Here is a 13,963-nt window from a genome sequence, read left to right on the forward strand (position 1 = left end):
TTGCCCTGGTGAGGAAACACTCGGCTGAATATTCCCTTGTAAGATAGAAATGTGCCTTCTAAGAATGCTATATTTCTTGCAGGGAGCATTTCCAGGAAACCTGCAGCTGGTGTTTGTCCTGAGACCGTCCCGCTTTATCCAAAGGGCAATCGCTGACATTGGCATTAAGCTCTATCGAGATGACTTTAAAATGAAGGTACCGGTAAGCATGCAGTTTTTTGTCCATGCATTTTCTTTATCTCCATATCAGCAGTTCTGGGGTGTCAGCAATTTCTCATAACCCAAGATTGCAAGTGGCAACTGGGGCCTTTCCTCTGAGTCTGTGTGGTGATGCCAAAGAGTTAATTAGCAGTGGATGGTTCACAGTATTTAATGGACATGTTCCCATGTTCAGTCTAGCTATAAAATGTGACTCAGTTTTTAAGTACTGACATTTTATCTCAGTGGAGAAGTTCCCCTTATGTAGGCAGAGGTAGATCCCACTCTAGAGATAAATGTAAGTATTCAGGACTACAGAGCAGCGAAAGCCTAGGGCTGAATTCTGCACTATTTGATGGGTTATCCATGGGAGTGCTGACTGTCCCTGTAACATTGATTATTCTGAATATCTTTTATGATTCCCATGCCCTCAAGATTCAGAGTTTGTTTTTTACTTCTTTTTATATCCATTTGGCATATGCTGTAGGTTGATGAGACTGTGATTTGAAGAAGGTTCTCAATCCTGAAAGAGTCTGAGATTATTCTGTAAGAGGTCTTTTAGGAGTTGTTTTTAGCTGCATGTTTGCATGTGGTGTAAAAAATTTTTAAGTCTTATAAATAAACTTGAATTATGATTATCAATGATATTTCATCCTGGATCAGACTCATACTGTGTTCCACAGTGACGTTTTTGGAGGGATTTCAGATGACTGCTTTGGATTTTGCTTGTGGGTTTATATTGTTTTGCCAAATACTTATGGCTCTCCTCCAATGAATTTTAGCTCTGTCAATACTCAGGTTTGAAGTTCAGGTGCTTAAAACACTTTCTACTTCTCCTGAAGTGAGAGACAGCATCTTTTTATTACAATGCATACAGAAAAGAAACCATGGACATACATTTGGTTACTGTGGTTAAATTGTAACATTTACTGTCTTCTGGTAAGGGTGGCTTTTTGGTAAACTGCAACATTGATGAAAAAAATTATGTTTGAATACAAACCAGAATTTTTTATAGTACTTTAAAGAATGGATGTACCATATTTAATATGCCATGATCTGTTATGATAGCAACTGTTGTACCAGTGACTGCAGCCCGGAAAGGGACAACTTCATCAAGGACTAACATTTTCCACCCATTCAGCATTTCCTATACTTTTAGCAATTTATTTGATGTTGGAGTTGCATTTCAAAACTTGGAAGGGATCAAAGTTGGAAGGGAGGTTAATTCTAGGCAGGGGTCAAGCACTGCATGAAGTATGAAATGGTAATTTATCTTTCTTACAGGCAGGAAAATCAAGATAGCAGTTTAGTTTGGGGTCGTCTTGGATATTTTGAGCCATCCTGGGTATGTCCACAGAGCTCTTAGAGAGCAGTGTTACAAAAACTAAGAGCATGACGTTTGCTGGATCCGCCTGCCTCCTGCCCAGATATCTGTAGACAGCCTGTCAGATTTATATACAGGCTGCCCACATATGCCTGATGCTATTCTAAGTTGCTTAAGGTTGTACTACAGGTGTTCTAAGTTCCTGGGATCTGTCATGCTCTCTGGAGGGGCTTTTCTTCTGTGTTGCAGCCCATCCAAAAACAATATCATCTGGGCATGTCCTTGTATACCCCAGTTTCAGAGTGGGGAAGTAACTGAGAACGATGATTGTTTGTCCTCCTTGAAAACAGCATCCTAAATGCCAAGCATGAGAACAGGACCAGAGAGTTCGTGTCCCATTGGAGATGTCCTTACTCAAGGAATTAGGGATCAGTACCTATCTTCAATATCACCATGATCTTTTGAATTGTTTCAGGTTGTTTTTTTGTATTGTGTGTTTGGCACTATGACACCATTCATGTCATAACTGGGCCGTGGATGGGTGGCATTTCCTATCACAACTCTGAGTCAGGACCAAGACATGAGCATTCAAAAGGGGCTCCAAGAATATTGTGTGCATTTGTTAAGGAAACATTTGTTTAATAGTTTATTTGAGCTATCAGAGTGTGAATATGTTCAGTAAAATAGATTTCCTGGGTTAAATCAACACTGAAATGAGTAGAAGCCAGAAGATCAAACAGGAGCTGGAAATAAAGGCTGAAATAACCAACCAGACACAAAGAGGAAATGCTGGATTTATATCACGTTGACATACAAACATGGGTAATAAAACCTCGTAAGGCGTATCTCTATTGGTATAGTGATTTGATTCAATATCATTAACCAGCATCAAGATATAGAAATATTGGAGGCACAGCAGGGTTCTTTTGCGATTGAAATCTGAATTCAAACAGAGCACCCAGAGATGTACCCAAGGAACCTTCCATCATAGGAAGTGAATTAAAGCATCTTCAGAGCATACCTGAAAGGCTGAACAATCTGTCCATAGCAGGCACTTCCTTGAGCTTTGTAGGCTGTCACTTTTTTTTGACAGCCAAACCCATCGAGAAGCAGCCCCCTCACAGCTCCATGTTCCACACTGACCCTTCTCTTCTAAACTGCTTCTCCCTGGCACTCTCCAGCTGACTGACTGTTGCTGTCTTCCATCTGGCAAGCAGCATGGGAGATGCTAATGCTCCTTCAGATTGATTTCTTAGGTGGATGCTGGATTGCTCGTAGGCTTTCTCCTGCAGAAATGCCTGCATGGTGAAGAGCCATGCCCTGTTGGGTAGCATCGTAGCTGGCAATATTAATAGGTTTGCTTTGTGGCTCATGCTGAGCATACCAGGTTAAAGCAAACATAGAATTCTTCCTAAAAGAAAACTGCATGACAGTGTTCCTCTGTAGTTTCAGAGAGGTTTGAAGTGTATCAGAAGATTTCCTACTTGTCAGCAACATCTCTGATGGGGAAGAGCTACAAAGCAGTTAAGACTCACTTTTTCAAATGATTTCCACTTCAGAATTAGTGCATAGACTTCATGTTCCAGTCTGAGGCCTTTCCAAGATGATGAAGCTTTTTGAGTTTTCTGGCTTTGATCATACAGAACAGTGTTTCATAACACATTCAGAGAACAGTTTTTCCTTTAACTTTGGCTGAGATATTCAGTTTTCTTTGCCTCAGTTTCTTCACCAACAAGATCTCCTGGTTTCTGTGTTTAAAGACAGGAGTCAAGGAGAAGATGAACTGCTGGAATTGAAAAAGAACAGAGTGAGGGCCTACTTGAAAATATTCAGCCTGTACAGGTCCCTGGGAGCAGATGCATCCTCCACTATATTCTTGTGCCAAGTTAGGTTAAAGTCTGGATGGATAGACAACTACATATGGATTAAAAAACTAGTTTCATTATGGGTTAGGAGGGCCATGGTAGTGGGTCATGCTCTATCTGGAAGTGGGCAACAAGTGGAGTGTTGTAGTGATACCTGCTAGGACCTGCCCTGTTTGATCAGTGACATGGACGGGGCAACAGGCTGCACTGTCAAGTGTTCAGATGACACTAAACCAGGAGGAGCAGTTGATATACTCCAAGACAGGGCCACTAGAACAGAAACTCAAGGAACAGGCTGACCAGCTTATTGTGTTATGTATACACAAGGGACAAAGCAAAGTCCTGTGACCTGGAAAGACTTTCCTTCTAGAAGGGTTTTCTTCCTCCAGAAAGAACCTATGTTCTTCCCTTCCAACAACACAACAGTTGTGTTGTTGACAACAATTCCCTGTAGCCTGACTATGCGGGGAGCATCTCTGGGGAAAAGGACCTGGAAGACAGCAAGCTGTACATGAGCCAGAGTGTGCCCTGGCAGCAAAGGAAGCCATCAGCATCCTGCATCAACAGGAAGAGTATGAACAGGAGCATAGTCAACAGGTTGAGACAAGCACTCATCCCCCTTTACTCGGCTCTAATTAAATCACACTGAGACTACCCTGTTGAGTTTTGGTTCCCCCAGGAAACCCCCAGAAAAATACTAAACTGGAGTGAGGTCAACAGAGAGCCAAGAAGGTCAAGGCTTGGAGCGTGTGTTCTGTAAGAAGATGCTGAGGGAACTGGGCTTGTCTAACCTGGAGATGGGAAGGCTTAGGAGGGTTAATATGACATAGAAGCAGCTTTCCAGTCTCTCCAAGCATGTTACTGGGCACTGCAGCCAGCTTGTGCATGATGGTAGGGCAAGAAATAACTGACATAAAGTGAAACAAGGGCAGTTCTGACTTGATATAAAGAAAAACGTTTTCACCACAAAGTCAGGCAGCGGACCAGACTGCCCAAAGAGGTTGTACAATCTCAATCCTTGGATGGTTTTAAGTCCCAGGTGGATAAAGCCCTGAGCAGCCTGGTTTGATCTCACAGCTGACACAGCTTTGAGAAAAAGCTGGACTTGAGATCTGAGGTTCCTGCCAACCTGAATTATTCTAGAAAGATTCTGTAACAAAAATCAGCAAAAAACCTCTTCAGGTTTGTTCTCCAGGCTTTTCTTAGAGGACTACTAGCCTAGAATACACATCCTCTTATCTCCATACATCTGCACTCATCTCATTGTCCACAGTGTTTGCCAATGTACTTACCATGCTCCGTTGGAGCCTGCTGACATGCAGAGCCACTTAACCGTTCTTTAAACAGAGTCAAGTAACACATTTGACGTATTTCTGACATTTATTTATTTAAAATTCTTTGTCATTTGTGCTCAACATTTTGTTCTTCTGTTGCTGAAATCATGGCGTATCTTCTAGCTGTTGGAACAAAAATAAATGTGTGTTACTTGTGTAACCACTTGTGTTGACAAGTTTACAGTGGTTGCCAAAAGGTAATGCTGCTTATCTGAAGCTGAACTAAAATCTTGTTTGGCTCTCTTCAAGCAGGTCTAGCAGTAAGGAGATTCTAAAGTAAAAAAAAAATGGATCTAGGCTTATCTCTCCTTTCCCTTCCGTTATGATTTTAAATGGAAAAATGCCAGTGAATTCAGTGACCATACAGTGCCAAAAAAATCAGAAAAGTGAAAGAAAAATCTTATTCTCAGTGGTTTCATTTCAGCACTTCCCTGGATCAAGTGGTTGGTGTTGAGGAAGCTGTTTAACTTGCCTGTGCCTCTATTTTTCTGTAAATAAAAGTTATCTAGAGAATAAATTACTTTATGGAAGTTTGTGTGAACATTATCAATACCAGACTTTTGCTCTTGATGCGCATGCAGAATGACAGAGCCTAGCAAGGAGTAAGATGATGTCAAACCAAGATTAGTTAAAGAATGTCCATGTACACATTGAGAAGGCAAAATATAGAGAAAATAAACTGTGGCCATGGCATGAGCAAATGCAAAATGAGAACTGGCAGCCTGTGGGGGAACTACAGTGGTCATATATATTAAGACAAACCCAGGTCCTAGGAACAATGATTGAAAAGGCTCGTTATTTCTCTCAGTCCAGTGTGTTTGGATTCATTTCAGATCATCATGTTAAATTCTGTCTCTGATCTGCATGGCTACATCGACAAAAGTCAGCTGACCCGGGAGCTGGGAGGAACCCTGGAGTATGGCCACAGCCAGTGGATCCATCACCGAACTGTGAGTGCTGGTGCTGTTCTTACACACCTACACCAGAGCTGTCCAGGTGACAAATGCAGAACAGCCATTAAGCAGGAACTTTTCAGTTGCATTACAGCCTATGGATTCTGCTAGGGACTCAGGGAAAGAGGAAATCTGGGACTCAGATAGAGAAAGGCAAATTCCCCAAAAGTCTGTAATAGAAGCAGTAATTGTATCTCACTGTGCACCTGGCCCAGGGCCTATCAGTGTCATGGTATTCTTACTCAGCAAGGCCTGTGGGCACGTTCTCTTGCCTTTTAAGTAATTGATGGGCTTCATAGGCCTTCAGCTGAAATTAAAAATAGGCTTTAGCACTTTACTGACTTTACAAAGGTTAGAAGTAAGGTCAAAAGTCTCACTTTAATGATTAATTATGTCCATGCTTTTAAGAGAATAAAAATACTCAGGGCACTGTATTTTATTTTGCATTTCTATACTGTACAAGCATGCACTCCAGCTGGGTCTTATTTTGGGTAACTGAAGAACAGTTGTTAGTAGGAAGGCAGAAATACTTCTTACTGTATTGAGGAAACTTGTACAGGTTTGGTTGTTTGTTCCCTTTTTGGGCTGGTTAATGCATTTCAGTGTCTGCTTCAAACCAGTGTAAACAATTCATTATGGTGCCCAGTTAAGATGACAATTCACAAAAAACAGACTCCAAACTCTGGCACATTAGCAGATAAAATATTGTCTCATTCTTCCTAAGCAAACATGGACTAAGCTGGGTCATGATCCTGGAAAATTGATTCATTTCACAGAGAATTTATACAACATTTGCATCCCTCTTTGTGGGTCTACTTGCAAGACTGGTATATAAGATCCCACATCTAATGTGGGCCTCAATGTTTTGCCAAGTTCTGAGTTCCCTGGGTTTGAGTCTGTTGTTGCTGATGGACAGGTTACATCTAACACTCATAGAAAGAGCTTTTCTGAGGTAATTTAAGTCAAATCACTTTTGTCACTTTCTTGCTGTAGTTTTTGGGTGCTTTGCTGTCCTTATAAAATTAAATTTACTCTCCTTGAGAACCACCAAATATTTCAGGCTTCTAAATATGCAAACATAGAATCTGAATTTCCTCTAAGATTAATTTTCTACATTTATAGCTGTGTTGACTATAATAAGGTTAGGGTTGCGATGGGTGAACAGGCTTATGTGTCAAAAGTATCAAAAATATGAAACTGTCCTTACAGGAAGGGGGAGTGTGAAGAAATGAATCATCTATATGAGCTTTCAAACAGCAAAAGGTTTGAAAATATGAAGGGGAATAAAAAGAGGCATATGAAAGGTTGTATTATTTATTAATGACAGGGATTTGCATAAAACAATAATATATAGTTTGGTAAAATATGGAAACAAAAGTGAGCCAAGGATTTAGGGGAGTAGGGCGATGTAATCCCCAGAGATTTTGGTTAAATTAGTTGGAAAAACTTTTACTAAGCACAGAGACTTGAAAAAAAACAACCCACAGATGTAATTTAAGTATATGAAAGAATTTATTACTCATATACACAGGAGAGAGTGGGGGCAAGCATGCTATTAAGTGAAACACTGATAAGTTCATGGTGCAGTCAGCCAACAAATATCTGCTGGATAAGAGGCTGTCATCAGGGAAGTGTTGGCTTCCATGGCACCTTGAAACAATCTGACTTTCAGTCTGGCTGAGCTGTGGTCCTCATGCCCTTTCTGCTTCTCTCAGTGTTCTCATATCTTGTCCTGCCAGTGCTTTTCTTCTGAGAGAGCTTTAAACTCTGGCTAAATGGCAGTGACACAGCAACCTCCTTGCATCGTTCACGGTTTCTGCTCTTCTTTCTTGGCTGCCAGGAGCCTATGAACTTTCTTACCCACAGAGCACATTTTTGGCTTTCTGTAAATGGCCTTTGGTTGTGGATGGCCATGTCTGTGTTGCAGTCAGAAGTGTGACATTTCAGTCAACTCTAATCCAGTAGTTCTGTGCTGAGAACAGCAGGATATAGCTGCTGAACACTAAGCTAGAGCATGTGTGGGTCTGTACTGCTTGTGTTGAAAGCAGACATGAATTTATGGGGGGAAAGGGAAGGAGGCTTGAACTGTGCTAGCATTGTTTAGTGGGGGGCATGTTTCAGATCACATATGTGGACTGTAATTTCTCTCTACACCTTTTGAATGATGACCTACCTCCAGTTTGTTTTTCACTGAGCCCACAGCATAATTTCATCTGTCATGGTTGCAAACAATGAATACCCATCATTGCTGGAGAAAGGAATGCAATGTGCAACAACTATGTAGTGTTTGATTGGGTGTAAGAGCATCCCCAGTGCTTGTTGACTGACTCAAACCAGTGGGGGGGTTAGATCAAAAAGTACAAAGAGTAAAGAACTATACAGAACAACACAGTCACCCCAAAATTTGAGCATGATCATGAAAAAACATCCCATGCAGTTGCTTGCTACTAGATATAAAGGTTTTAGTCACGTGTCACAGGTCTGAACATTTTACTCATATCTAAGGGCAGCACTGTTTTTTTTAGCCTTCCTCACTTCCCAATTCTTCATTAAAACCACAGATTTCTGACGAGTTTTGTGTTGGTGCACCCAAGTGATAAAGAAACAGCAATGTTCCAATGAATTTATGCATTTTAACTGTATTTTCAGTTGCTTGTTCTTGTATTTGTGTACTAGCGTGGACAGATGGGAAAAAGTGACTAGAATGCATCTCGTACAGATAGGCAAGTTGTAGATGCACTTATTCAGAAGTCAGGGGAAGACAGATGACTGCTGAATGAACAATGGCTGTATAAATAGAAAGGCTTTGGCCTATATATTTTAGGAGTGTTCTCAACTTAAATAAAGCCTTAATTAAAATTTTAAACGCAGCAGAATTTCCCAGCAAGCATGGGCAGAGGATCTGAAGTTCCAGGCCTGGCTTTGAAGATGATGTCCCCTGTGGTTTCATTATGTCTGCTGAGCTCTGGGAGTTCCCCCTTGGCCCACAGAGGTGACAATACATGGGGACCCGTGAAAAGGTCATTTGTGACACATGGTTTAATTTGTAGCTTTGAGCACATCCACCCAAAAAAAGGCAACGTGACCAGCTTTACAGGCATGTAACGCTTGCAGCACACTGTGCCTGAAGCACGAAGTGCTGTTAAAGGGCTAAGGGTAAATAACGAATCTGTGACTTCATGCTCTTGATTTTCCAGGCTATTGAAAACTTTGCAATGACAGTAAAAACAACAGCACAGATGCTACAGACCTTTGGAACAGACTTAGCAGAGACTGAACTTCCCAACGATGTGCAGTGCACCGAGGAGCTTCTGTCCTCACACACCGACCACCACAGCAAGCTGAAGGTGATTGTTGCCCCGTGATGGCTCCAGCAGTGTAGTAAATGAGTTCTGATTTAACAAAATTTTCTGCCATCACTCGGCAGTCCATTGTCTGGAACCTACTGAGGAGGAGAGAAACCTGGGTTCAGGAGGTCGATTTGATTCAGCTGTGGAAAAGGATATTTTACAGCTTCAGGAATGGTAGAATGTGGAAATGTCACTTCCACTGTGTGAGAGGGAGTGATGGGATCACATCTGGAATCCTGATGAAGAGTTCACCAGAAAGAATAAACTTATTTTGTAGCAGAAACAGAGAAAATTTGTGAGGATAGTCAGGAAAGACAGAATGATCTAACCAGATGGTGACTGTCATTTTGTTTAAAAAAAAAGTTGGGGCTAGTTTAGCTTTGCAGAGTAAGGCTCAGAAGTAAATATTACAGCTGTCAACAAATGCCTTAGTTTAAACACAAGATTAAAAATACTACTCAAGATATATTAGCACAAGAACAATTTTTATGGAAGAAGTGTGCAATGATGTGGGGATTCATCAGCTGACAAGTTAATGTTTGAGCCTCATTGTCTTTCTTATTGCTCATCTTTCATGCTGGGAAGACACTTCTGTGGAAGACTTCTTATAGCTGATGTACTATGGCTCAGCAAGTCACAATGTTGTTTGAGGAAATTCCATTAAGAAGTGCAATGTCTCAGCCCAGTCTCTCAGCTCACAATCTACAGCATACATTCAATTTATGGTAGAATAATTTATTCTGCGAGTAGCCTGGTCAGATATGCAGTCTGCCCAGAAATTACTCTATTCCTTTTCTCAGAAATAGATCTACTATTCAAAGTGAACAGATTTAGGTCTCTGCATTTGCTAGAAAAACATATCATCTTTGGTAAGCATTTGTATTTTGTTTCAAGTATTTTGTACCCATGAAAGAATCTTCCTTTATCATTACTATGTTGTCATCTAAGAGATGTGAGTGTTGTTAGAAGTACGTATAATTTGGTTTTTGGCTTTTATTTTTCCCCTCAGGATGAGCTGAAACTAGCAGTGAAGCAGGGGGCCACCTTACTGACATGCATCCGAGAGCCAGTCACCCGAAGTGCCAACAGCAAACTCAGTCCAGATGAACTGGAAAATGTGGCCACAGTGGAAAGGTCAGTGGAGCTAGATTATCTTGTGCAACTTGCTAATTTACTCCTAAGAGATGCAAGTGTAATTTAAATAATTTAAATATGCAGGTTATAAATTACCACTGGTTCACCTACTCAGGATTTATTGGATAGGTAAGTCAGAGAAGGGAATAGAGGAAGTTCCTTGATTAAACTGTCAAGGCAAGTTCAAAGAAGTCCTGAATTTCTTGGTAATTTTTGGTCAGACCACTAACTGCCTGGGTGAAGATTTAACATGGGACTTACTTTCCCCACAACATGTATGTCCTTCAAACTTCTGTGCCTGGTTAGAAAGTGGCACCTGAATCTCTGTGAGATGAGAGGGCGGTATGCTTGGGAGTGTCCGTGGAAACTCTGGGGGAGGAACAGATGAAGATGAGACCTGAAACATACTGAGTGTCACAGCTGCAGAGACACAGAGAGAACCCCCTTTTCCTTCCTACAATGCTAGTTATTACCATGAAGCTTTTAGTCACCATGTAGAAGTTTCTGCTTTGCCATGTGATGCAGTGGAAAGAGAAATGCCATGCTAGGGTTTCAGTGTGACTGCATTCACTGGAAACAAAGGTGCTAAAAGTAAAGCTGAGCTGATATTTTTCACTGAATACTTTAAAATCCTTTAAACATCCCAAAGGAATTTGCTAATTCATCTTGAATTCAATGACTAGCTTTGATTAAAAACACGTTTTTCAGGGACAGTTTGAAAACAGAAATATGTTTTTGAAAGGAATAGGAGGGAGCTATTGGCATTTTCCTCAATAACTTGATGACTTCAGCACTCACTGATTCCCTACCTGCCCAAAGAGTGCCCATTCATTGAAGTACAAGATATTCAGAGAACACTTCCTTTTTGTTTTTTCTACTTGTTTAAAACTGTTCTACTTTGTAATTAATGGATCATTGAGAAACTGTGAGGATGACTCACTAGCCTGGTGTCAGATATTTTACTGAAGATGTGACACCTTGATATTAATGTCTTTGCAAATAAATGTTTCATCATTTACACAAAGTAAAACAATGTCCACGGGAGTCATTATGAGCTTCCAATCTATTGTTTTTAATGGACTGGGAAAAATTATTCAGTCCTTGCCTATTTCTGATGGGTGAAGAAAATTAGCAAGTTGTAGAGTTCTGCTTTAATCATTCCATAAAATAATAATTGCATCATATTCAATCTGCATCAGCTGGGGATGAATTACCTTTGAAGCATTGGGTGGAAGCTAGGGAGGCACAGCTGCCCTTGGCTGCCAGCACACGGAGCAGCTCTGAGTCCCTCTTGCACTTCAGGAGGCAGGACAGTAACTGCCACAGTAGATCTGTGTAGTTGTCACTCATCTGTCACATTCCTGCCTGTCCTACTGCAAATTTCATTCTCTTTTGCTTAAGGGAGAGTTGACACAGAACTCTCTTACATAAGTGTAGGGCTCCCCACCATCTCCCTGCTCTGCTTTCTGCCATCAATTACTGTAACTTAAAAGAATGAACTATAGGAAATAAGTACACTGTGTTCATTATAATTTCTTAACAGGTTGTTGGCTCAGTTGGATGAAACAGAAAAGGCTTTTGATCAATTTTGGACCAAGCATCATCTAAAACTAGAACAGTGCCTGCAGCTTCGACACTTTGAACATGATTTTAGAGAGGTATTTCTTTGTTCATGCTGTCTAGCCTTCTCTGGTAAATAAGGTCAAATTCTACCCATACTTAGAATATGCTGGTGATCCAAAAAGGAGGTTGGGAGAGAAGCCCTTCATTATGAAATAGTAAATGAATATTCAAAAATTAAAGCCTTGGCAGCTTTCAGATGTCTTACAACACTTGAATAAGACACAGTGAGGAAAGTGCCAGACTGTGAGGCCAAAATGTAGAACACCAACTTCTTGATAAATAATTTTGCAATTAGGTGTGAAGTTATCAAATATAATTTCTTCTGTGATGTTAAGTTGCCAATCCCACCAGAGTCAAGGGAATACAGTTCAGGAAGCCCAAAGGTCAGCCCAGAGCCTGGAGTAATACAGATTCTGGAGTAATATAAACTCTGCAGTTACAGGTTGTCCAAACTTTGTGGGCCTAATTAGTGAGAAGCAGGGAAACTCTTTGAAGAATAGTTGGTTGTTGATTTATTCCTGGGCATTTCCATTTTGGAACAAGCTGAAAGACTAAACTTGAGATACAGACTCTTCTCAAAGACACAGGTGAATGTTTGTTGCAATTTTTATCAGTACCTTGTGATGGGGTTTTGGGTGGGTTTATTTTGTTTTGGTTTTATGTTTTTGTTGTTGCTGTTTTTAGGTAAAACTGACATTGGATAACCTCATGGAAACACAAGCAGGTTTTGCTGACATTGGAGACAGTGTGGCTCGAGTTGAGAACCTCCTAAAGGAACAAAAACATCTGGAAGAGAAAGGACAGGTTTGCATTCAATTTAGTGTTCTAGCTGTTACAGACATGGTATTCTAGACACTTCTTTGTCACCGTCTTTTTTTTTTTGTCCATATTTGCTCTCTTCTCATGAGTCATTTTAAATTGCAAAATACAGATCCTAATTTCCAGAAGCCAGGGTTGTTCAGACCCAATTCCAGTTCATTACTTGGAAAGCTAGGGAAAAAAACAGGGGAAAAACTTTGTATAATGAATGTTCCCAGTATGTGAGAAAGAAGAAATGGGCTCCATAACCTCAGTGGGCAACCTGTTCCAGTGTTTGGTCACCCTCACAACAAAAAAGTGCTTCCTGAGGTTCAGATGGAACCTCTCAAGTTTCAATAAGTCAATGAGTTTTAACTTATTGACCTTGAAGTTGGCCTTCAATGTAAATATAAAGTAAGACATATCAGCTATATTAATATTCCATACCTTTACCCCCAGGCTACAGCAGGGGTTACAGAGATGGATTGTCCTTATTATGCATGTCATTCTAACTTTGGATTTTTCTCATTAATGTCACAGGAACCTTTGGAGAAGGCCCAGTCTCTAGCTCTCCATGGAGAACAGCTCATCCAAAACAACCATTATGCAGTTGACTCCATTAGACCAAAGTGTGTTGAACTCAGGAGGATTTGTGATGACTTTACCAATGAGACCAAGAAAAAGTATGATATTTTGGGAAAGTCTCTTGAGCTGCATAAGCAGTTAGATAAGGTGAGTGAACCTTCTCAGATAACAGCCCTGGCAAGGTTCTACTAAAAATGAATGATTTTATAAACTCAGGTAATTATGATGAAGATAAAAAGTTGTGTTTGGGTTTTCTCCATTTCATTCAGTAAATGTTACTATAAATATTGGAGCTTTGCATTAGTTCAGAAGTTCAGTTCTGCATATCCTGGTGGGGCGACTTGTAGGCAGGAACTGCTGCACCCTATGAGTAACATTGATCTCCTTTAATGACATGTTAGGGCAAATCAGTTTTTCATAGAGTAGAAGCAACACTTGACAACATGGACTGTCAGGGATGATAAGTCCTTCTTTCCCCATTTTTCTTTAAAGGCAAGCCAATGGTGTGAAGCTGGAATCTACCTCTTAGCTTCCCAAGCTGTGGACAAGTGCCAGTCACAAGAGGGAGCTGAAACTGCACTGGTTGAAATTGAGAAGTTCTTGGTAACAGCTAAGGAACACCAACTCTCCAACCCAAAGGAGTTCTACAATCAGTTTGACACGATCCTCACCCCTGAAATAAAGGTAAAACCCCTCAGATGTGCATGTGCCCACTTAGAAGTTAAAAATTTCCGATTGCTTTGTCCATGAGACTGTACTGGGTTATATATTTGAGTCTGCTAAAATATGCCTCTTTCTC

The 13,963-nt window shown here is 40.6% G+C and overlaps 1 protein-coding gene across 15 annotated transcripts in view; it reads left to right on the forward strand.

Annotated features, from left to right (window-relative positions):
* The window catches only part of MCF2L2 (MCF.2 cell line derived transforming sequence-like 2), a 156,304-nt gene that overhangs the window by 54,391 nt on the left and 87,950 nt on the right, over positions 1-13,963 (forward strand). For 14 of the 15 annotated variants that reach the window (XM_069024090.1, XM_069024098.1, XM_069024099.1 and 11 more), the window contains 8 exons: positions 83-202; positions 5,555-5,671; positions 8,872-9,021; positions 10,034-10,158; positions 11,702-11,816; positions 12,466-12,585; positions 13,120-13,311; positions 13,657-13,848. In XM_069024090.1, coding sequence (XP_068880191.1) covers positions 83-202; positions 5,555-5,671; positions 8,872-9,021; positions 10,034-10,158; positions 11,702-11,816; positions 12,466-12,585; positions 13,120-13,311; positions 13,657-13,848 — 1,131 coding nt within the window. The remainder of the gene's footprint in view (positions 1-82; positions 203-5,554; positions 5,672-8,871; positions 9,022-10,033; positions 10,159-11,701; positions 11,817-12,465; positions 12,586-13,119; positions 13,312-13,656; positions 13,849-13,963) is intronic. The other variant, XM_069024089.1, reaches the window with a different exon arrangement.

Source organism: Aphelocoma coerulescens, chromosome 9 (genome assembly GCF_041296385.1).
Source record: "Aphelocoma coerulescens isolate FSJ_1873_10779 chromosome 9, UR_Acoe_1.0, whole genome shotgun sequence".
In the NCBI taxonomy this organism is placed as follows: Eukaryota; Metazoa; Chordata; class Aves; order Passeriformes; family Corvidae; genus Aphelocoma; species Aphelocoma coerulescens.